The sequence below is a fragment of the Tachyglossus aculeatus genome, chromosome 5, assembly GCF_015852505.1.
Source record: "Tachyglossus aculeatus isolate mTacAcu1 chromosome 5, mTacAcu1.pri, whole genome shotgun sequence".
Lineage (NCBI taxonomy): Eukaryota > Metazoa > Chordata > Mammalia > Monotremata > Tachyglossidae > Tachyglossus > Tachyglossus aculeatus.
Genome location: NC_052070.1, coordinates 87,489,815 through 87,511,393, shown reverse-complemented (window position 1 = coordinate 87,511,393; position 21,579 = coordinate 87,489,815). Strand labels below are relative to the sequence as shown.

At 54.6% G+C, this 21,579-nt stretch overlaps 1 protein-coding gene across 1 annotated transcript; it reads right to left on the bottom strand.

Annotated features, from left to right (window-relative positions):
- Nucleotides 1-1,968: 1,968 nt before the first annotated feature.
- CCAR2 (cell cycle and apoptosis regulator 2) lies at nt 1,969-17,855 on the bottom strand. Its single transcript, XM_038746917.1, has 20 exons — nt 17,731-17,855; nt 12,125-12,216; nt 11,517-11,608; nt 11,155-11,269; nt 10,815-10,944; nt 10,632-10,728; nt 7,420-7,539; nt 6,142-6,364; nt 5,918-6,031; nt 5,543-5,706; nt 5,224-5,395; nt 4,855-5,133; nt 4,543-4,755; nt 3,898-4,042; nt 3,513-3,595; nt 2,939-3,085; nt 2,728-2,842; nt 2,460-2,645; nt 2,149-2,354; nt 1,969-2,047 (listed from the first exon to the last, which is right to left on the bottom strand). The coding sequence occupies exons 1-20, from the start codon at nt 17,786-17,788 to the stop codon at nt 2,003-2,005; spliced, it is 2,796 nt and encodes a 931-aa protein (XP_038602845.1). The 5' UTR covers nt 17,789-17,855; the 3' UTR covers nt 1,969-2,002.
- Nucleotides 17,856-21,579: the final 3,724 nt, after the last annotated feature.

Genomic DNA, 21,579 nt, shown 5'->3' with positions numbered 1-21,579 from the left:
GCAGGCACACTAATGGTACTCGTTAGAGCTTATTATGGGCCAAGCACTCTTACAGAAGTGCTCGGGTGGATACAGGAGAATCAGGCTGGACACAGTCCCTGTTCCAGGTGAGGCTCACGGTCTAAGTGGGAGGGCGAAGGATTTAATCCCCATTTTATAGACCTTGAGGCAGAGAGAAGTAACGTGACTGGCCCAGGTCTCACAGCAGACAAATGGCAGAGCTGGGATTAAGAATCCCTGCTTCCCAATGCCCTACCCCACAGGGATGAAGGCTGCAGCAGGAGGGTGAGGGAAGCAGGGCACCGTCTGAGCCTGTTTCCTCCTGCATCCGACCCGGGGACGGGGCCTCCATTCAGTCCATATTCTTCCGGGGGCTTAAAGGCGGCTACCTCTCTTTAGACTGAAATTTGGGCTCTGTGGGTGAAGGGAGGAGAGGGGAAGTTCTGAGTTGATTAGCACCCCCATGGCCTACCTTTCCCTGCCTTAGAGAGGGCAGGTTTAAGGCCTGTAACTCCTTTTTTCAAAGCGTTAGTTAAGCGTCCCGCCGCTTAGCGCCTGCCCCTCACCCCTGGCGTTGCGGGCTGGGTGGCGAACTGCCCTCTCACGCAGCAAGTAGAGACTCACAGCCTTTCAAAGACGGGGCCGAGGGAAAGGATGAGCCGGCTGGTTTAATAATAATAATAACGACGATGTGCCAAGCGCTGGGGGGGATACAAGGTGATCAGGTTGTCCCACGTGGGGCTCCCAGTCTTAATCCCCGTTTTACAGATGAGGGAACTGAGGCTCAGAGAAGTGAAGTGGCGGAGTCAGGGTTAGGCCCCACGACCTGGGCTCTTTCCACTGAGCCACGCCGCTTCCAACCGCAGATACTTTAAGACACTTTAAAAGCAAAGGTGAGCGTGAGCCCTCAGGCTTCTGTACCGCCTCTTCCCTTGGCCAAGATGAAATTCAAGACCCCAGTGCTTTTGGTTGGCCACGCACCCATGCATGCACGCCCACCCCACCGGCAGTCCCTGCCAGCCGGGCTTGGGGGAGGACGCGAGCCCCGCGGCGGAGCCGGGGCCTTCGGACTCAAAGTCAAGAATGGGCCACGCTAGCCCAGTACCGTGCCACTGACACAACGTTCGTTTTGACTTTGGTTTATTTAAAAAAAAAAAAACCACAAAAAAAAAAAAAAACCAACAAAAAACCAAAAACAAAGCCCAAAAAAGAGAGACAACCGTCTATGTACAAAGCCAAACTGGACCTGTGGGTGGTGAGAAAGAGGCAAGACTGCGGGGCGGGAGAGGGGGGCAGGAGGAGAAGAAGAAGAAGAACTGGACCACTGGGTCCGAGCCACTGCCACGGAGGGCCTTGCTGAAGCCAGTGTTCTCAACAGGGGTGAGGAGGAGGGCCGAGAGGGTGGGGTGGGGAGGTGCCGCTTTCACCTGGCAACGAAAGGCCGTGTTGGCAAACACACCCGGCACGTGCAGTCGGCTCTGGCCCCGCTCCCGCTCCCAGACTCTGACAGGAATGTGTTGGAGGGATGGAAGAAGACGGCTGACCTGCCCACACTGGCTCCGGCAGGTCACGCACTCACCACCCTCTCCTTTGCTCTGGAAAGTTGCTGGTGCTGGTCTGCTCATCTACGCTCAAAGGCTTTCCCCCTTTTTTTCTAAGCTAGGAGAGGCCAGAAACACAAGATTAACAGCCCCGGGGGGTAAGGCAAGCTAAAGGGAAAATGACAATTAGGGAGGAGAGGAACGGAGGCCCTACTTGGCGACGGTTGGGAAGGGCGCTCCTCCCCCCGCCCCGACCGGTTCCTCGAGGCCCTGGGCCCTAACGCCTGCCGTCCCCTCTCCCGCTACCCCTATCCCTCGGCCTTCCCCTTACAGACGCAGCAGCTCCCGGCTGGGGGGGACCCGGGCCCTGCTCCGGCTGCTTTCTGGGGCTCCCGGGGCTCGAAACTTCACCGGGCTCCAGCACCGAGCCCGGAGGGGGGGAAGAGGTCGGGCCCCGCTCTTCAGTTGCTCGGCGCCGGCTCCTCTTTCTCTACCCAGCCGTCGGCCTGGAACAGAGGGAACTCGGGGTCGGCCCGGTCCGCCCCCGCCCGCCTGGCGTGGGTCCCGGAGGCGAAGGAAGGGCCCCCGCGCGGGGCCACCCCCTTACCTTCTCGGACAGGCGCTGCAGCTCGAGCTGCAGGGGGGACAGGCGCCTCCTGAACTCCTGCAGCAGCCGCTGGAGCTGGCCCTTCTGCCGCTCGGCCGCGCGGGCCGTCTCCTCGGCCTCCGCCAGCCGCGACCGCAGTTCCTGCACGTCCGCCGCCAGCGCTTTGTTGGTGCTCTCTGTGGCCGAGAAACGGCTGTGGGCCTCCTCTGCGGACGGAAGAGAGCGGGGGCGGGCTCAGGCCTCGGGGTGGGGCGGGGGACCGACGCCTCGGCGGGTCTCGGGGAGGGGGACGGGCCGCGCGGGCGGCTCACCCAGTTTCAGCTCCAGGCTGTGAATCTTGTTCTCCAGGTAGAGCCTCCCGCTGTCCCGCTGCTCGGCCCGCTGCAGCAGGTTCCCCACGTGGATGAGGCTGCCGTTGTGGGACACGAGGCCTCCCTGCTCGGCCGGGGCGCCCGGCTTGGCGCCCTGGCCGCGGGCGGGAGCCTGCTCCGGGTTTCCTGGAAGGGAGCAGCCAGTTGCCGCGGAGGGGAGCAGAAGGGAAGGGCCCGGGGGAGGGAGGGCGGCGCGCACGGCACTCACCCAACGGGGGGACCTCCTCCGGACCCCCGCCGTCCAGGCTCTCGTGGCGGCTGTACTGCAGGCTCCGGTACTGGCAGATGTTCTGCGTCACCACCCGGCTCACCAGCAGCTTAGCCTGTAGACCCCGCACGCTCCCGTCAGCGCCCCGCGGTAACTCGGGCTTCCGGAGGGTTTGGGGCCCGCCGGCGGGGTGGGAGGGGCTCGGCCATACCTGCTCCGCGCTGAGCCGGAGCCCCAGCGTGAGGAGGATCTTCTCCAGGTCCCGCCGGTGCAGGTAGCCGCAGAGGTTGGCGTCGAAATACATGAAGGCAAGCAGGCAGTCGAGGGGCAGGACGGCGGAAGGGTCCAATCCCTTGGGCTGGGGGAGAGGAAACCGCCGCTTATTCCGCGTTGACGGTCAGACCGAGGGGGAAACGTCATTTTTAAGCAAAACGGCTTTATAGGATGAGGTGGTTCAGCGGGCCCTGAACTGAGCAGAGCTGTGCCCCGTTCAGGGAAGGGGGATTCCAAAGTCCGCTCCAGAGCCCGCCGCCAGGAGAGGCCCAGCTGGCCCGGAGCCCTCTCGGTGGCTCTACCGAGGGCTCCGGAGGTTCTCTGGGCCCGGTTCAAGCCGTGAGTCCTACTGCGTGAGAGAGTCCTAACTGAAGGGCTCTCCCCGCTCTTAGCCGGGCATCCTGGCTGGCCGGCCGTGGGGCAGCCGGAAAGCCCTTGGACGTTCTCGGGATCCCGCCTTCGCCTGGGTCACCGGCCTCGCTGCCCAACACGCGGCTCGTCCGAGTGCTCACCATGTCCTGGAGGGAGGGGTATTCCATCTCCGACTGGTTCGAGGCGACAGATCGCACCTCGGCGTCTTCTAGCTTTGCCCCCGCTGGAAAAAGAGGAGGAGAGTAAGGCCCCTGACGGGCAAGGAACAGGGGCAACGTCCCAGGACTGGAGGGCTCAGGTCAGAGGGTCTGGGCCCCTCCCTTCAGGACACCAGTCCCCTAAACCACCCAGGATGAAGGATGCCTTTTCTTTTTAAAAGACGGCTCCGAGGAGAGAGACCGCCCCCCCCAACTCCACGACTTCCCTGGGTCACTCTGTTTCACCTAATCCACGCGATAAAACCATCCAACCAGCTTGATGAAGCCCTTCCCGCCCAGCCTCCCGACCCAGCCGGCGCCTACACACCGAACTCCTCCTCCACTTCATCCCTCAGAAGCATCAGTTCGGCATCCAGGCTCAGGTCACACAGTTCCACAGGCGCGTCCCCCCGTGGCTTCTCCTCTTCCTCTTCACCAGAGGCTGGCGGCTTGGGCAAGAGCCCATCCTCCTTCTACGAGGGTGCAGATTACTTAGAGGGTGAGGCCCACGTGGGACAGGGACTACTTCCAAATGCAATTAGTATAACGATAATAACCCAAGGTAAACTCCCCATTCTCACCTTTCGGGTCCTCTCCTGCCTTCGCCTCTTTTCCCTCATCACCAACTCTCCCGCCACCAGGCCCGGCTACTCCCTCTAGCCTACCCTGGGGCCCTCCCTCCCCCTAAGCACCCCTGCTCATCCTCTAATGCCCCGGCAATTTTTGGCCACCCCCAGGCAGGGGAGTCCCCCGCCCCCCAAGACTCTGAGCCCCGTGCGTGACAGGGAAACTGCTCCATCTGACCACCTCGTACCGCCCCAACGCTTAGCACGGTGCTTGGCACATCACAAGCGCTTCCCAGATATCACAACATTTTAGTTAATTAGGTCACCTTCCTCCGGCCTGCACCGCGGGCTTCCTGGGTCCGGCCCTCCCTCGGGCCCGGAGAAGGCGACGGGGGTGGGGGACTCACCGACGCGGCGTCCGGCTCCGCCGTCACCCCTTCATCTCGCCCCTCCGGCGGAACCTCATTCTGCCCCTCCTCCTTCGACTCCTTCGCCGCTTCTTCCTTCTCAGGCTCCGGCGGGGGAGCCGCTTTCTCGGGCAGGGTCAGCAGCATCTTGTAGATCCGGTAGCCAAAGTCGCGCTGCAGCATCTCCTGGAACATCTCCGCCAGGAGGGCCACCTGTTGGGGGAGGAGCCAGAGTTCGGGGGCATCCTTTCCGAGGGACCCCACCCGGGCGAGCTCCGCTGTCCCCGCTCCCTCTCTCCCTCGCTTGCCTACCTCAAAGGAGAGTCTCTCTTTAGGCCTCCGATCTTCCAGGAGGGTGTAGAGAGAGAGGTTGATACAGCCAGGCTGTGCTATGATGGCGGGTTTCAGAGGGGGCGAAGGGGCTTCTGGGGGAGGGGCCTCCTCTTCCTGCTGGGGAGTGGGCTCGGAATCCTCCGCTTCCCGGCGGGCTGCCTCCTCTCCCTGTTCGGAAGCGTCCAGGGCCCGTCTGGAGACGTCCGCGGCCTGCTGGGAGGTCTCGGCCGCCGGTTCGGCGGCCCCCGCTGCCGCCGCCTGCGAGGGACGGCCGGAGATGATGGGTCTGGAGGTCTCGCTCCCCTCTGCCCCCGAGCCTCCCGGCTCCGAGACCCGTCCCCGCCTTACCTCGGGGGCCTCCTGGGGAGGACGGGCCGCCTCGGCCGCCTTCTGCTGGCACAGGGCCTCCCACTCCTCCAGCGGGGGCATGAGGGACCAGACGTCGGGCAGGAACACCACCACCGTCTGCTGCCGCTGCGGGGGCCCCATCTGCAGGTACTGGAACTCGGCCACGCGACACCTGTCCCCGCGGGACGGGGAGGGGCCGTCGTCTCAGACGCAGGCTCCCTCGACCCCCGCGGAGAAGGAAGGGAAGCCACGGTCCCACGGCCTCACGCGCTCTGCGGGTCGCCCCATCTCAGCCCTAGCCCAGGAAGCCCACGCTCACCACTTTGTGCAGTTACTCAAGTCGATCCCCGTCTGAGCTCTGGTCCAGCGGATGGCGGTGTGGACCAGAACCTGGGGGTCGGCCTCAGGGTTGGGGCCGTCCAGGGAGGGCGACCACTCTCCCCCAACCAGCACTGCCTCGTCCTCCTTCTGCCCCAAGAGGAACTGTGGAGACGGAACGAGGAAGGGGGGGGAAGGAGGCGGCTGTGTTAGGTCCCACTGCTCCCCGTCCCCTCGCACGGCTCCTGCCCTCCCCCGGGGAAGATGCGGAAGGGGAAAGCGGGACCGCGGGAAGAGCCGCTAGCGGGGATGCGGCGGAGGTCTCTTGGGGGGCGATCCAGCAGAGCTGCAGACTCTTGCCCCGGCCGGCGATCACCTTAATCTGCTTCAAGGGGGCCTCGAGACTCTCCCTTGGCTCCGCCGCGTCGTCCACGAACAGCAGGCCGCAGCGGTAGAGTTCTTCCAGTCCCGGCGTGGACAGCAGCAGCACCTGGGCGGGAGCGGCGAAAGGCCGCGGAGCTCAGGCCGGCTCCCTCGGGAGCCCGCCCACCCCTGCCCCCCCGCCACCGGGCCGCGGCGGGGCCCGGGCGGCCGCCTCACCTTGGCGATGTAGGAAGGACTGGCGTCGGCCGGAACCACCTCGGCGGCGGGGCCCGGGCCCGGCTCCTTCCCCGAGGAGACCTGGATGCGACTGGGGGCGTGCAGCGAGAAGGGCTGGCCCAGAGGGAAGGCCGACAGCCAGCTCAGGTGCACGACCATGAAGTCGGGGGGCACGAGAAGCGTGCGGTAGCGGCGCTGCAGCTCCAGGAAGTCACAGGAGGGGCTGCGGCGGAGGACGGGAGAGGGTCAGGGCCACCGTCTCTCTACCCCAAACCTCCGACACACCCTGGCTCCCTCCCACACTCACCTCAATAAGGAGTGTATATTAAATAACAATTTTAGTAATAATGAGAAACAGCATGGCCTAATGGAGAGAGACCGGGCCTGCCAGTCAAAAGGACCTGGGTTCTAATCTTAGTGTCGCCACTTGACCCGCTGTGTGACCTTTGGCAAGTCACTTCGCTGGGCCTCAATTACCTCACCTGTAAAACGGGGATTAAGACTGTGGGCCCTATGTGGGACGGTGACTGTGTCTAACTCATCATCATCATCAATCGTATTTACTGAGCGCTTACTGTGTGCAGAGCACTGGACTAAGCGCTTGGGAAGTACAAGTTGGCAACATATAGAGACAGTCCCTACCCAACAGTGGGCTCACAGTCTAAAAGGGGGAGACAGAGAACAAAACAAAACAAAACACATTAATAAAATAAATAGAATAGATATGTTTGTACATATTTATTATTCTATTTATTTATTTATTTTACTTGTACATATCTATTATCATCAATCGTATTTATTGAGCGCTTACTATGTACTATTCTATTCTATTTATTTTATTTTGTTAGTATGTTTGGTTTTGTTCAACTCAATTCTCTTCTATCTACCCTAGCGCACAGTACAGTGCCTGGCACGTCGTAAGTGCATAATAAATACCACCGTCATTGTTATTAAGGGTAATAATAATAATGACGGTGTTGCTGTCTGTTACACGCTTTCTATAGCCCACACTCTGTACTGAGAGCCGATGCATTCATTCATTCAACCGCATTCATTTAGTGCTTACTGCATGTGGAGCACTGTACTAAGCGCTTGGGTGGTACAAGTCGGCAACAGATAGAAACAGTCCCTACAACAGGATAACAGCCTAGAAGGGGGAGACGGACAACAGAACAGATACAATCCCATCGCATAAAAGCCTCGCTCTCCTCCCAGGATCTTCCGCCCGCAGAACGTCGGGGAATAAGGGGGTGGCGGATTCGAGTTCTTCCCGCTCACCTGTCCACAGTGTAGGGAGTGAGATGGACTCGATACGGGGGCAGGTCATGCCTCGGCTTCTTAGAGCCCCAGGACTCTCCAGCCGACCGTTGCTTGCGCTTCCTGGAGTCGTAGTCGTCGCTGGAGAGGGAAACGTTAGCCGTGACCGAGTGTCCACCAGAAGCGTCGATGACGCCCTCGGACACGCGCGGCACCGTGCCGAGTCCCGAATTAAGCCATCAGGAGGCTCCGGGAACCTCCCCGGAAAGCCACGGGTGCCCAAAGAACGCCTCCCCGTGCGAACATAGTGGGCTCTTAATTAGGCAGAGAGCGGCTAGCTACGTCCCTGGCTTCTCCCGGCAGAGAGAGGGCCGGGCGAGAAGGGTCCCGGATGGCAATGTGCTCATTTCTGGTGGCAGACGGCTGAGCCCCTTCACCCACGGCCTAGACCCACAGCGGTCCGGGCCTTCACAACCACGGTCACTTGAACGCCTCTGACCGGCAGCAGGAGGAGAGATCCGCTTTCCACGGGTGTTCTGTTTCCATTCCCATGTAAATCACTGCTACGAACCTTCGCCGTCACCGGAGAATCGGCTGGGGTGACCCGGGCTGCAGATCTGCCCCGTTCCTGAGTAACTACCCGTCGGCGCGCCCCAAACATACCCTTCCACTCCCGCCCCCAGCTCTCCTCACTCAGAAGGAACAATGTCTGCGCCCACGGAATGGGTGGATCGGATCAGAGAGGCAAGACAGCCAGCTAATTTGCCAGGATGATAGAAGTCTCCGGGGAACAGCCGGCCCCGGGATGCCGCAGATAATTCCGCTGCCCCTTCCCCTACTAAACCCTCAGCGGCCAGGGTCGGACCACCTAAGCCTCAGACGATCCCAGCCCGAGCCGGCCTAAATAGCCAATGTCAATCAATCAGCCAATGGCATTTATTGAGCGCTCACTGCGTGCAGAGCACTGTACTAAGTGCTTGGGAAAAATAGTAGAAAATAGAGTTGGTAGGCATGATCCCTGCCCACAAAAAGCTTACAATCTCCAGGGGGAGACAGACATTAAAACAGATTACAGAGACGGGGATAAGAGTATTCGGATATTTACAAGACCTTAATCTAGCACTGGTACTTATTCAGCGTCTACTGGGTGCCGCACACTGTAGTATGCACTTGAGAGGGTACAATACAACAGACTTGGGCGATCTTGAGCCCACTGTTGGGTAGGGACTGTCTATGTTGCCAGCTTGTACTTCCCAAGCGCTCAGTCCAGTGCTCTGCACACAGTAAGCGCTCAATAAATACGATTGATTGACTGACTGATCTGATCCCTACCCTCAAGGAGCTTGGATTACCAAGAGCCTGAAGGAATTAACAGGGACTGTGCCCAACCCTATTTGCCTGTATCTACCCCAGCGCTTAGTACGGTGCCTGGCACAAAGTAGGCGCTTAACAGAGACCACAATTATTGGCTAGATTTTCAACCAGGAGGTGGAAGGTGTGGTCCCGTGCACCTGTTCAGCCAAAAACAAATAAATCCTTCGCTTCAGAACACCCTTGGGGCCCCAGCCATCCAGATCAACGTAAGGAACAGGGAAGCTCTGGGGGAGTTAAATTTGCTCCCGATCCCTGGGGGAAGAACAAGCCCAGCGATAGCCCAAGGGCCCCGGCTGCCGCTCTGGCGCTTGCCCACAAAATCCAGGCATTTGTGGGCCAGCGGCTGCAGGCTCGGGGCTTGCACGCTGGCAACACGTCGGCGGTACTCACTGCACTCAAGTCCCACAACTACATACCCAGAGGATACCTGGGGCATCCACCGCCTTCCCCGGCCCCTCTCAGATAAATCTGTGACGTCCCAAAGGAGAGGGCCCCAACCTGAAATTGGTCCCGGGAGCTGCGGCTCCCATGTTCTGCAGCTGCCCCTTTGAGGACAATTGAATGATGAGCGCTTAGTACAGTGCTCTGCACACAGTAAGCGCTCAATGCATACGACTGAATGAATAATGCATTAAAGGGGTGGGCAAACCCCGGCGGCCAGTGTTGTTATGTGGAGGTAGATTGTAGATCCTGAGCAGCCCCCCATCGACCCCCACGCCCTCTGAGGGACCAAGTCTGACTCCCACCTCCGTATTCTCTCCCAGGGCAGAGTACAGTGCTCGGCGCACCATAAGTGCTTAATAAATACTAGTAGAAGCAGCATGGTTTTGTGGAAAGAGGAAAGGCCCGGGAGCCGGCGGACCTGGGTTCCAATCCTAGCTCCGCTGGCCTGCTCTGTGACCTTGGGTAAGTCATCTGACTTACCTGGAACTGCTTCTTCGTTTATAAAATGGGAGGTTAAATCCTTCTTTCCCCCTGGTTCGACTGTGAGCCCCAAGTGGGACAGGAACTATGTCCACCCTGATGATCTGTATCCACCCCAGCACTTAATACAGTGCTCTGCACACAGTAGGTGCTTAAATAATAGAACGGGGGAGTAGCGTCATTGTTATCATTACTACCGCTACTCCCCAGGTCCAATCCCCACAACCATTTTCCAAAATTTTACAGGTCTGTTTTCAGTGCTCTAGCTTCCGTTCGCTGCCCTCCTTCGGTGTGGGAGCCCGTGGGCAATCAGGATTCGAGGTGCACTTTGTAAAGGGCAAATGGGCCAGTCTCAAGGAGTTATAAAATGAGGGTGAAAACTCAACCTCAGACAAGACGCCGGGGGAAGGGATAGATAAACCCCTGGCCAGAGGCACCATCGTAATCCATCGAGGGATGACTCAGTGCCTTCAACCCCTGGGGCACAGGGACGCCCTACATCCCTGAGTGAGGCTTACCCTGAATTCCCCCACGAATTGCATTTCAAAGACATGTCACCATTATTTAAAGGTATTCTTCAAATGTTAATGTTAGGCAGTTGGAGGATCATTGCCAGGAGGGGCAGGGCATAATAATGAAGGTACTTAGGGTTTAGCAGTTGCCAACCACTGTGCTACGCAGGCACAGGACAATCAGATCTGACAGTTGCTGCTGTCTAAAAGAAAAAAAAAATCAGCTCACCGGAAAACCCCCCAGGATCCTGCCCCAGATGCATGCCCCTGGGCCAGCCCTTACATCTCCCTGGTTCTCACCCGCAGGGGAAGGAAGACATACACGTCCTGGGGTGACAAGGCTGGGCTTCCAAGACAAGAGAAGCCGCAGGGCTGCTGGCCCAAGGCGTGACTGAGAGAAGTCAGAGCTGCCCCTGCCCTTACCTTCGGGCCTGGTCCACTCGGCCGTGAGGGCCCCGGGCAGGGAATCTGCTCAGGTGGCTCAGGTGCAGTGCGTGGGACGTCTGGAAGAGACTCAGCGCTGGGGAGAGGAAGCGGATGGTGAGTCTCGACCTTAAACCTTGCAGACCTCCCCCGGTCCCCCACCCCTGCCTCCCCAAGACTCACGCTTCTGGGGAAAGAGGGGAGGGATCCGATGTGGCTGGAAGATCAGCTGGGGCTGGGCTCCTAAGATGCCTTGCTTCTGACCCAGGGCCGCCACATGCAGAAGTGGGGGTGCTGGGGACTTCAGGAGAGGCTGCGGAGACCAATTCATCGGGGGTATTTACTGGGCCCCCCAGCGAGCAGTTGGGAGAGGACCGGAGCCAGAAACGGAGGCGGGGGCTTGGGGATCCCTCCGGAAGCGGCACACCCAGAGAAACCAAGGCCCCGGTTCCCGGATCCTCCCCGGCGTTCCGGGTCCCAGCCCTCCCTTTCTCTGGTGCCCGCTTTGCCAGGGTGGGGATACCTGGTTGGAGAGCGTCTGCACTTTGACGGCATTCCAAGGTACCGCCTGGCCAGGGTTGTACGCGGCCTTCACCAACACCTTTTCACCCAGCTGGGGCAGCCTGCCCTTCACCACGCTGCCAGCACAGAGACCACAGTCACCCCAGGAGGAGAGCACACCTTGCGCAGGCCACCCGGCTTAGCCCGCAGAGGCCCGCCCTCCTCGAGCTCCGTCTGCGCAGCCTCCCCGACGTGTTTCGCTTCAGTGGCAAAAAAAGACCCCCGCGCGGCCCAAAGCGAGGTGCCACCTCGGAGAACCCACGGAGGAGACCGAGAGAGCCCTTTTCCCCTCAAGCGGCCCTGTCCCGGGATCACCCCGCTTACCTCAGCTGAAAGAAGACTTCTTCATCCACCACCCCAAAATAGTCATGCAGGCTGGTGACGATGCCAGTGAAGACCCTCTGTTTCTCCCCTCCCTGAAAGAAAGGAAGCGGAAACCAACCGGTCGGATTTTATTCAGGACTTATCGTCCCTTCTACTTAAGGCCCGTGGGCCCCCTAAGCGGGAGGACCTGTTTGACTCGTATCTACCCCAGCACCTAGAACTGTGCTTGGCAATCTATCGATTGTGTTGACTGAGCACTTACTATGTGCAGAGCACTGTACTAAGCGCTTGAGAGAGTTTGGTACAACAGAATTAGCGGACACGTTCCCTGCCCAGCGTAGAGGCATAGCCATTCATTCGATCACATTTACTGAGCGCTTACCGTGTGCACAGCACCGTTTAGTAAATGCCTAACAAGTACTAAAATTAGGTTTCCACCCGCTTGGGAGAGTCCCAAGGTAGATTTAAAGGTGACTACAGACGTTATTCCAAAGGTACACCGACCCCCAGCTGGGGAGGTTGGGGGGAGAGGTAAGGGGCGGGGGTCCGGGGAGCCAGAGAAAGCCCACGGGGCAGGGATTCCCTAGGATTCCCTAGGGCAGACTTACCTGCAGGTGCCTGGCATTCTGCGACAGGTCTGAAGCAACGGGAGGGGTGAGCAAACCCGGCGGGGGGCCCAGGAGAGATGTAGAGACAGAACCTGGAGGAGGGATCAATCGACCAATCCATCAGTGACCACTTACTGTGCAGAGAGCTCTGTATTAAGCGCTTGGGAGAGTACAACGTATCAGAGTCGGGAGACACGTTCCCTGCCCACGGTGAGCTTACAGTCTAGAGGAGAGCGTTGAGGGGCACCACCACGGCCGAGTCACGGGGAGCCCCGCCCAATCACCTTAGCTCCCAGAAATCCTCCGGATCAGAGTGAGAATTGCAGGGCACTACCCAGGCAGTTATAGGAAGGCCTGGCCAATCCCACTGGCTCCCCAAAATCACACCTATTACAGTGAGAATTGAGGGGCACTACCCAGGCAGGGTCAGGGGGAGGCCTGGCCGACCACCCTGGCTCCCCAAGATCCTCCCGCTCAGTGAGAATTGCGAGCACCACCTAGGCAGGGTCACGGGGAGACGTGGCCCATCACGCTGGCTCCCAGAAATCCTTCCTATTAGAGTGAGAAGTGTGGGCACCACCAAGGCAGGGTCACGGCGAGGTCTGGCCGACCACGCTGGCTCCCAGAAATCCTCCGGTTCAGAGTGAAAATTGCGGGGCACCACCCTGGCAGGGTCACGGGGAGGCCTGGCTGAGCACCCTGGCTCTCAAAAATCCTCCCAGAATGAGAATTGTGGGCACTACTCAGGCAGGGTCGCGGGGAGGCCTGGCCCATCACACTGCCTCCCACAAAGCCTCCCGATCAGAGAATTGCGGGGCACTACCCAGGCAGGGTCACGGGGAGGCTGGGCTGACCACACTGGCTCCCAGAAATCCTTCCTATTAGACTGAGAATTGCGGGCATCATCCAAGCAGGATCACGGGGAGGCCTGACTGACCACCCTGGCTCCCAAAAATCCTTCCGATAGAGTGAGAATTGCGGGCACTACTCAGGCAGGGTCATGGGGAGGCCTGGCCCATCACACTGGCTCCCCAAAAATCCTCCCAATAGAGTGAGAATTGCGGGCACTACTCAGGCAGGGTCGCGGGGAGGCCTGGCTGACCACCCTGGCTCCCCCAAATCCCCGCAATCAGAGAATTGCGGGCACCACCCAGGCAGGGTCACGGGGTGGCCTAGCCCATCACACTGGCTCCCAGAAAGCCTCCCGATAACTAAGAATTGCGGGGCACTACCCAGGCAGGGTCCCAGGGAGGACTGGCCCATCACAATGCCTCCTAGAAATCCTCCCAATAACAGTGAGAATTACGGGGCACCATCCAGGCAGGGTCATGGAGAGGCCTGGTTGACCACACTGGCTCCCAAAAATCTTCCCTGTTAGAGTGAGAATTGCGGGCACTACTCAGGCAGGGTCATGGGGAGGCCTGGCTGACCACACTGGCTCCCAGAAATCTTCCCTATTAGACTGAGAATTGCGGGCACCACCCAAGCAGGGTCGCAGGGAGGCCTAGCCCATCACACTGGCTCCCAGAAATCCTTCCTATTAGAGTGAGAATTGCGGAGCACCAGCCGGGCAGGGTCATGGGGAGGCCTAGTCCATCACACTGGCTCCCCAAAATCCTCCGGATCAGAGTGAGAATTACGGGGCACTACCGAGGCAGGGTCACAGGGAGGCCTGGCTGACCACCCTGGCTCCCCCAAATCCTCCCGATCAGAGAACTGCAGGCACCACCCAGGCAGGATCACGGAGAGGCCCGGTCCATCACCCTGGCTCCCAGAAATCCTTCCTATTAGAGTGAGAATTGCGGGCACCATCCAAACAGGGTCACGGGGAGGCCTGGTTGGCCACCCTGGCTCCCAGAAACCTTCCCTATTAGAGGGAGAATTGCGGGCACCACCCAAGCAGGGTCCTGGGGAGACCCGGCCCATCACCCTGGCTCCCAGAAATCCTTCCTATTAGAGTGAGAATTACGGGCACCACCCAAGCAGGGTCGCGGGTAGACCAGGCCCATCACATTGGCTCCCAGAAATCCTTCCTATTAAGAGAATTGCGGGCATCACCCAAGCAGGGTGGCGGGGAGGCCTGGTTGACCACCCTGGCTCCCTGAAATCTTCCCTATTAGAGTGAGAATTGCAGGCACCACCCAAGCAGGGTCCTGGCGAGGCCCGGCCCATCACACTGGCTCCCAGAAATCCTCCCAAAAAGAGTGAGAATTGCGGGGCACCATCCAAGCAGGGTCACGGGGAGGCCTGGTTAACCACTCTGGCTCCCTGAAATCTTCCCTATTAGAGTGAGAATTGCGGGCACCACCCAAGCAGGGTCCTGGGGAGGCCTGGCCCATCATCCTGGCTCCCAGAAATCTTCCCTATTAGGGTGAAAATTGTGGGCACCACCCAAGCAGGGTCAGGGGGAGGCCTAGCCCATCACACTGGCTCCCCCCAAATCCTTCCCTATTAGAGTGAGAATTGCGGGCACCACCCAAGCAGGGTCGCGGGGAGGCCTGGTCGACCACCCTGGCTCCCAGAAATCTTCCCTATTAGAGTGAGAATTGCGGGCACCACCCAAGCAGGGTCCTGGGGAGTCCCGGCCCATCACACTGGCTCCCAGAAATCCTCCTAATAACAGTGAGAATTGCGGGTACCACCCAAGCAGTGTGGCGGGGAGGCCTGGCCCATCACACCGGCTCTCAGAAACCTTCCCTATTAGACTGAGAATCGCGAGCACCAGCCAAGCAGGGTCGCGGAGAGGCCTAGCCCATCACTTCACTTCCCCGTGTCTCAGTGAGCACATCTGTAAAATGGGGATGAAGATCGTGAGCCCCCCGTGGTCCCACTGATCACCTTGTAACCTCCCCAGTGCTGAGAACAGTGCGTCGCACACAGTAAGCCCTTAATACCCTTACTATTATTATTACTCATTCATTCAATGGTATTTATTGAGCGCTTACAGTGTGCAGAGCACTGTACTAAGCGCTTGGGAAGGACAAGTTGGCAACATTAAAGAGACGGTCCCTACCCAACAGTGGGCTCACACTGGCTCCCCCCAAATCCTATTTGGTCCCCCCATCACACTGGCTCCCCCCGAATCCTAGTTGGTCCCCCCATCACCTATTAGGGTGATGATCAATCAATCAATCAATCGCATTTATTGAGCGCTTACTGTGTGCAGAGCACTGTACTAAGCGCTTGGGAAGCCCAAGTTGGCAACATATGGAGACGGTCCCTACCCAACAGCGGGCTCACAGTCTAGAAGGGGGAGGCAGACAACAAAACTAAACATATTAACAAAATAAAATAGATGTGAACAAGTAAAATAGAGAAATAAATCCGTACAAACATATAGACATAAATATAGGTGCTGTGGGGACAGGAAGGAGGTAAGGCGGGGGGCTCAGTGTGGGAAGGCCTCCTGGAGGAGGTGAGCTCTCAGTAGGGCCTTGAAGGGAGGAAGAGAGCTAGCTTGGCGGATGGGCAGAGGGAGGGCATTCCAGGCCGGGGGAGGACGTGGGCCGGATGATGATGATGGCATTTATTAAGCGCTTACTACGTGCAAAGCGCCGTTCTGAGCGCTGGGGAGGTTACAAGGCGATCAGGTTGCCCCACGTGGGGCTCCCAGTCAATCCCCATTTTCCAGCTGAAGCCCAGAGAGATGAAGTGACTTGCCCGTCCAGTGCTCTGCACACAGGAAGCGCTCAATAAATACGATTGATGATTGATTAATTGCCCAAAGTCACCCAGCTGACAGTTGGCGGGGGCCGGGATTTGAACCCGTGACCTTTTGCCTCCCAAGCCCGGGCTCTTTCCACTGAGACCCACCACGCTGGTGGGCATTTCAATCACATTTATTGAGCGCTTACTGTGTGCAGAGCACTGTACTAAGCGCTTGGGAAGTCCAAGCTGGCAACATAGAGAGATGGTCCCTCCCCAACAGCGGGCTCGCAGTCTAAAAGATTTGGGGGATGAAGACTGTGAGCCCCCACCATGGGGGCCAACCTGATCACTTTGTAACCTCCCCGGCGCTTAGAACAGTGCTTTGCACCTAGTAAGCGCTTTTATTCTATTTATTCTTTTATTCTATTTATTCTTTTATTCTATTTATTCTTTTATTCTACTTATTTATTCTATGTATTTATTTATTCTATGTATTTACTTATTCTATGTATTTATTCTATTTATTTATTTATTCACTTATTCTATTTATTTACTTATTTATTCTATTTATTTATTCTACTCATTTATTTATTCTATTTATTTACTTATTTATTTTAATTGTACACATCTATTCTATTTATTTTATTTTGTTAGTATGTTTGGTTTTGTTCTCCGTCTCCCCCTTCTACACTGTGAGCCCGCTGTTGGGTAGGGACTGTCTCTCTGCGTTGCCAACTTGTCCTTCCCAAGCGCTTAGTCCAGCGCTCTGCACCCACTAAGCGCTCAATAAATACGACTGGTTGCTATATACAGGTGCTGTGGGCCCACTGTTGGGTAGGGACATATCTACTCTATTTTATTTTGTTAACATGTTTGGTTTTGTTGTCCATCTCCCCCCTCTAGACTGTGAGCCCACTGTTGGGTGGGGGCTGTCTCTCTATGTTGCCAACTTGTCCTTCCCAAGCGCTTAGTCCAGCGCTCTGCACCCAGTAGGCGCTCAATAAATACGATTGGTTGCTAGGATTGGTTGTTCTCTGTCTCCCCTTTTAGACTGTGAGCCCACTGTTGGGTAGGGACTGTCTCTATATGTTGCCAATTTGCACTTCCCAAGCGCTTAGTACAGTGCTCTGCACACAGTAAGCGCTCAATAAATGCGATTGATGATGATGATGATGATGATATATACAGGTGCTGTGGGCCCGCTGTTGGGTAGGGACACATCTACTCTATTTTATTTTGTTAATATGTTTGGTTTTGTTGTCCGTCTCCCCCCTCTAGACTGTGAGCCCACTGTTGGGTGGGGACCGTCTCTCTACGTTGCCAACTTGGACTTCCCAAGCGCTTAGTACAGCGCTCTGGCTATTACTCTATTTATTTATTTATTTGACTTGTACCTATCTAGTCTATTTATTTTATTTTGTTAGTACGTTTGGTTTTGTTCTCTGTCTCCCCCTTTTAGACTGTGAGCTCCCTGTTGGGTGGGGACCGTCTCTCTACGTTGCCAACTTGGACTTCCCAAGCGCTTAGTACAGTGCTCTGGCTATTACTCTATTTATTTATTTATTTTGATTGTACTTATCTATTCTATTTATTTTATTTTGTTAGTACGTTTGGTTTTGTTCTCTGTCTCCCCCTTTTAGACTGTGAGCCCGCTGTTGGGTAGGGCCCGTCTCTAGATGTTGCCAACTTGGACTTCCCAAGCGCTTAGGGCAGTGCTCTGCACATAGTAAGCGCTCAATAAATACGATTGATGATGAGTAAGCGCTCAATAAATACGATTGATTGATTATTACTAGTCGGGGCCCACTAGGGTAGGGTGAGGCCTGCCCCCCCCACTACCACAGCCACACTAGGGCTGCCCCCAGAATGCCCCGGGGCAGTTTCCCAGAATCCCCCGGGGCTTGGCCAAACTCCTCAGCCCGAGGGGGATGGGGATGGGGGGGGGGTTCTTGTCTGACCTGAGAAGGTGCGTCCGCCGGGCAGGGGGCTGACTCGCTGCCGTTTGAACTGCGACATCTTGGCGACGGCGGAGGACGACAGGCCGGGGCGGCACGTGCGGGCCCGGGCCTGCGACACCGGGCTGAGGGGGGACACAAAGGCTCCCGGAACCGCCGCCGCCGGAAGCGGAAGGGCGCGCCCGCGCCCAGACCGGAAGCGTCCGCGCCCCGACCGGAAGCGCCCTGGCGGGACGGGTCCGACCGGAAAACGCGCCCCCGCGCATCTCCGTTCCGGCTGGCGGCCCGGGCGCGAAACTGTGTTAATTCACTCAATCAATCAGTCGTACTTATTGAGCGCTCACTAGTGGCAGAGCGCTGTACTAAGCGCTTGGGAAGCCCAAGTTGGCAACACATAGAGACGGTCCCTACCCACCAGCGGGCTCACAGTCTAGAAGGGGGAGACAGACAACAAAACCAAACATAGTAACAAAATAAAATAAATAGAATAGATGTGTCCCTACCCAACAGCGGGCTCACAGTCTAGAAGGGGGAGACAGACAACAAAACCAAACATATTAACAAAATAAAATAAATAGAATAGATATGTCCCTACCCACCAGTGGGCTCACAGTCTAGAAGGGGGGACAGACAACAAAACCAAACATATTAACAAAATAAAATAAATAGAATAGATGTGTCCCTACCCAACAGCGGGCCCACAGCACCTGTATATAGCAATCAATCGTATTTATTGAGCGCTTACTGTGTGCAGAGCGCTGGACTAAGCGCTTGGGAAGTCCAAGTTGGCAACATATAGAGACAGTCCCTACCCAACAGTGGGCTCACAGTCTAGAAGGGGGAGACAGACAACAAAACAAAACATATTAACAAAATAAAAGAAATAGAATAGATATGTCCCTACCCAACAGCAGGCTCACAGTCTAGAAGGGGGAGACAGACAACAAAACCAAACATATTAACAAAATAAAATAAATAGAATAGATATGTCCCTACCCAACAGCGGGCTCACAGTCTAGAAGGGGGAGACAGACAACAAAACCAAACATATTAACAAAATAAAATAAATAGAATAGATATGTCCCTACCCAACAGCGGGCTCACAGTCTAGAAGGGGGAGACAGACAACAAAACCAAACATATTAACAAAATAAAATAAAGAGAATAGATATGTCCCTACCCAACAGCGGGCCCACAGCACCTGTATATAGCAATCAATCGTATTTATTGAGCGCTTACTGGGTGCAGAGCGCTGGACTAAGCGCTTGGGAAGTACAAGTTGACAACGTAGAAAGACGGTCCCCACCCAACAGTGGGCTCATGTATATATAATAATAATGATGATGATAGCATTTATGAAGCGCTTACTATGTGCAAAGCACTGTTCTAAGCGCTGGGGAGGTTACAAGGTGATCAGGTTGTCCCACAGGGGGCTCACAGTCTTCATCCCCATTTTACAGATGAGGGAACTGAGGCCCAGGGAAGTGAAGTGACTTGCCCAAAGTCTATATGTATATATAATAATAATAATAATAGCATTTATTAAGCGCTTACTATGTGCAAAGCACTGTTCTAAGCTCTGAGGGGTTACAAGGTGATCAGGTTGTCCCACGTGGGGCTCACAGTCTTAATCCCCATTTTACAGATGAGGGAACTGAGGCCCAGAGAAGTGAAGTGACTTGCCCAAAGTCTATATGTTTATATAATAATAATAATAATAATAATAATAATAATGTCATTTATTAAGCGCTTACTATGTGCAAAGCACTGTTCTAAGTGCTGGGGAGTTACAAGGTGATCAGGTTGTCCCACGTGGGGCTCACAGTCTTAATCCCCATTTTACAGATGAGGGAACTGAGGCCCAGAGAAGTGAAGTGACTTGCCCAAAGTCTATATGTTTATATAATAATAATAATAATGTCATTTATTAAGCGCTTACTATGTGCAAAGCACTGTTCTAAGCGCTGGGGGGTTACAAGGTGATCAGGTTGTCCCACGGGGGGCTCCCAGTCTTCATCCCCATTTTACAGATGAGGGAACTGAGGCCCAGAGAAGTGAAGTGACTTGCCCAAAGTCACACAGCTGACAGTTTGGGGAACCGGGCCCACGGCACCTGTATATATATATACATATATATATATATATATATATATATATATATATATATATATGTTTGTACATATTTATTACTCTATTTATTTATTTATTTTACTTGTACATATCTATTCTATTTATTTCATTTTGTTAGTATGTTTGGTTTTGTTGTCTGTCTCCCCCTTCTAGACTGTGAGCCCATTGTTGGGTAGGGACCGTTTCTAGATGTTGCCAACTTGTACTTCCCAAGCGCTTAGGGCAGTGCTCTGCACACAGTAAGCGCTCAATAGATACGATTGATTGTCTCTATATGTTGCCAACTTGGACTTCCCAAGCGCTTAGTACAGTGCTCTGCACACAGTAAGCACTCAATAAAGACGATTGATTGATTGATTGATTGATTGATTGATAGAAGGGGGAGACAGACATCAAAACAAAACATAGTCACAAAATAAAATAAATAGACATGTACAAGTAAAATAAATAGAGTAATAAATATGTACAAACATATACAGCGGGCTCACAGTCTAGAAGGGGGAGACAGAGGACAAAACTAAACATATTCACAAAATAAAATAAATGGAATAGATATGTGCAAGTAAAATCAATCAATAGAGTAATAAATATGTACATACATATATACAGCGGGCTTACAGTCTAGAAGGGGGAGACAGAGGACAAAACTAAACATATTCACAAAATAAAATAAATAGAATAGATATGTGCAAGTAAAATAAATAAATAGAGTAATAAATATGTACAAACATATATACATATATACAGCGGGCTCACAGTCTAGAAGGGGGAGACAGAGGACAAAACAAAACATATTCACAAAATAAAATAAATAGAATAGATATGTACAAGTAAAATCAATAAATACATAGAGTAATAAATATGTACATACATATATACAGCAGGCTCACAGTCTAGAAGGGGGAGGCAGACATCAAAACAAAACATATTCACAAAATAAAATAAATAGAATAGATATGTACAAGTAAAATAAATAAATAAATAGAGTAATGAATATGTACAAACATATATACATATACAGCGGGCTCACAGTCTAGAAGGGGGAGACAGAGGACAAAACAAAACATATTCACAAAATAAAATAAATAGAATAGATATGTGCAAGTAAAACCAATAAATAAATAGAGTAATAAATACATACAAACATATATACAGCGGGCTCACAGTCTAGAAGGGGGAGACAGAGGACAAAACTAAACGTATTCACAAAATAAATAGAATAGATATGTGCAAGTAAAATCAATAAATAAATAGACTAATAAATACATACAAACACATATACAGCGGGCTCACAGTCTAGAAGGGGGAGACAGAGGACAAAACTAAACATATTCACAAAATAAAATAAATAGAATAGATATGTGCAAGTAAAATCAATCAATAAATAGAGTAATAAATATGTACAAACATATATACAGGTGCTGTGGGGAAGGGAAGGAGGGAGGGTGTGGGGGTGGAGAGGGTCATTCATTCAATCGTATTTATGGAGTGCTCACTGTGTGCAGAGCACTGTACTGAGCGCTTGGGAAGGACAAGTTGGTCACATAGAGAGACGGTCCCTACCCAGCAGTAGGCACTGTTGTTAAGCCCTTATTAATAATACTAAGAATAATAATAATAATCCCTTACTACTACTACTACTACTAATAATAATAATGGCATTTATTAAATGCTTATTATGTGCAAAGCACTGTTCTAAGTGCTGGGGAGGTTCCAAGGTGA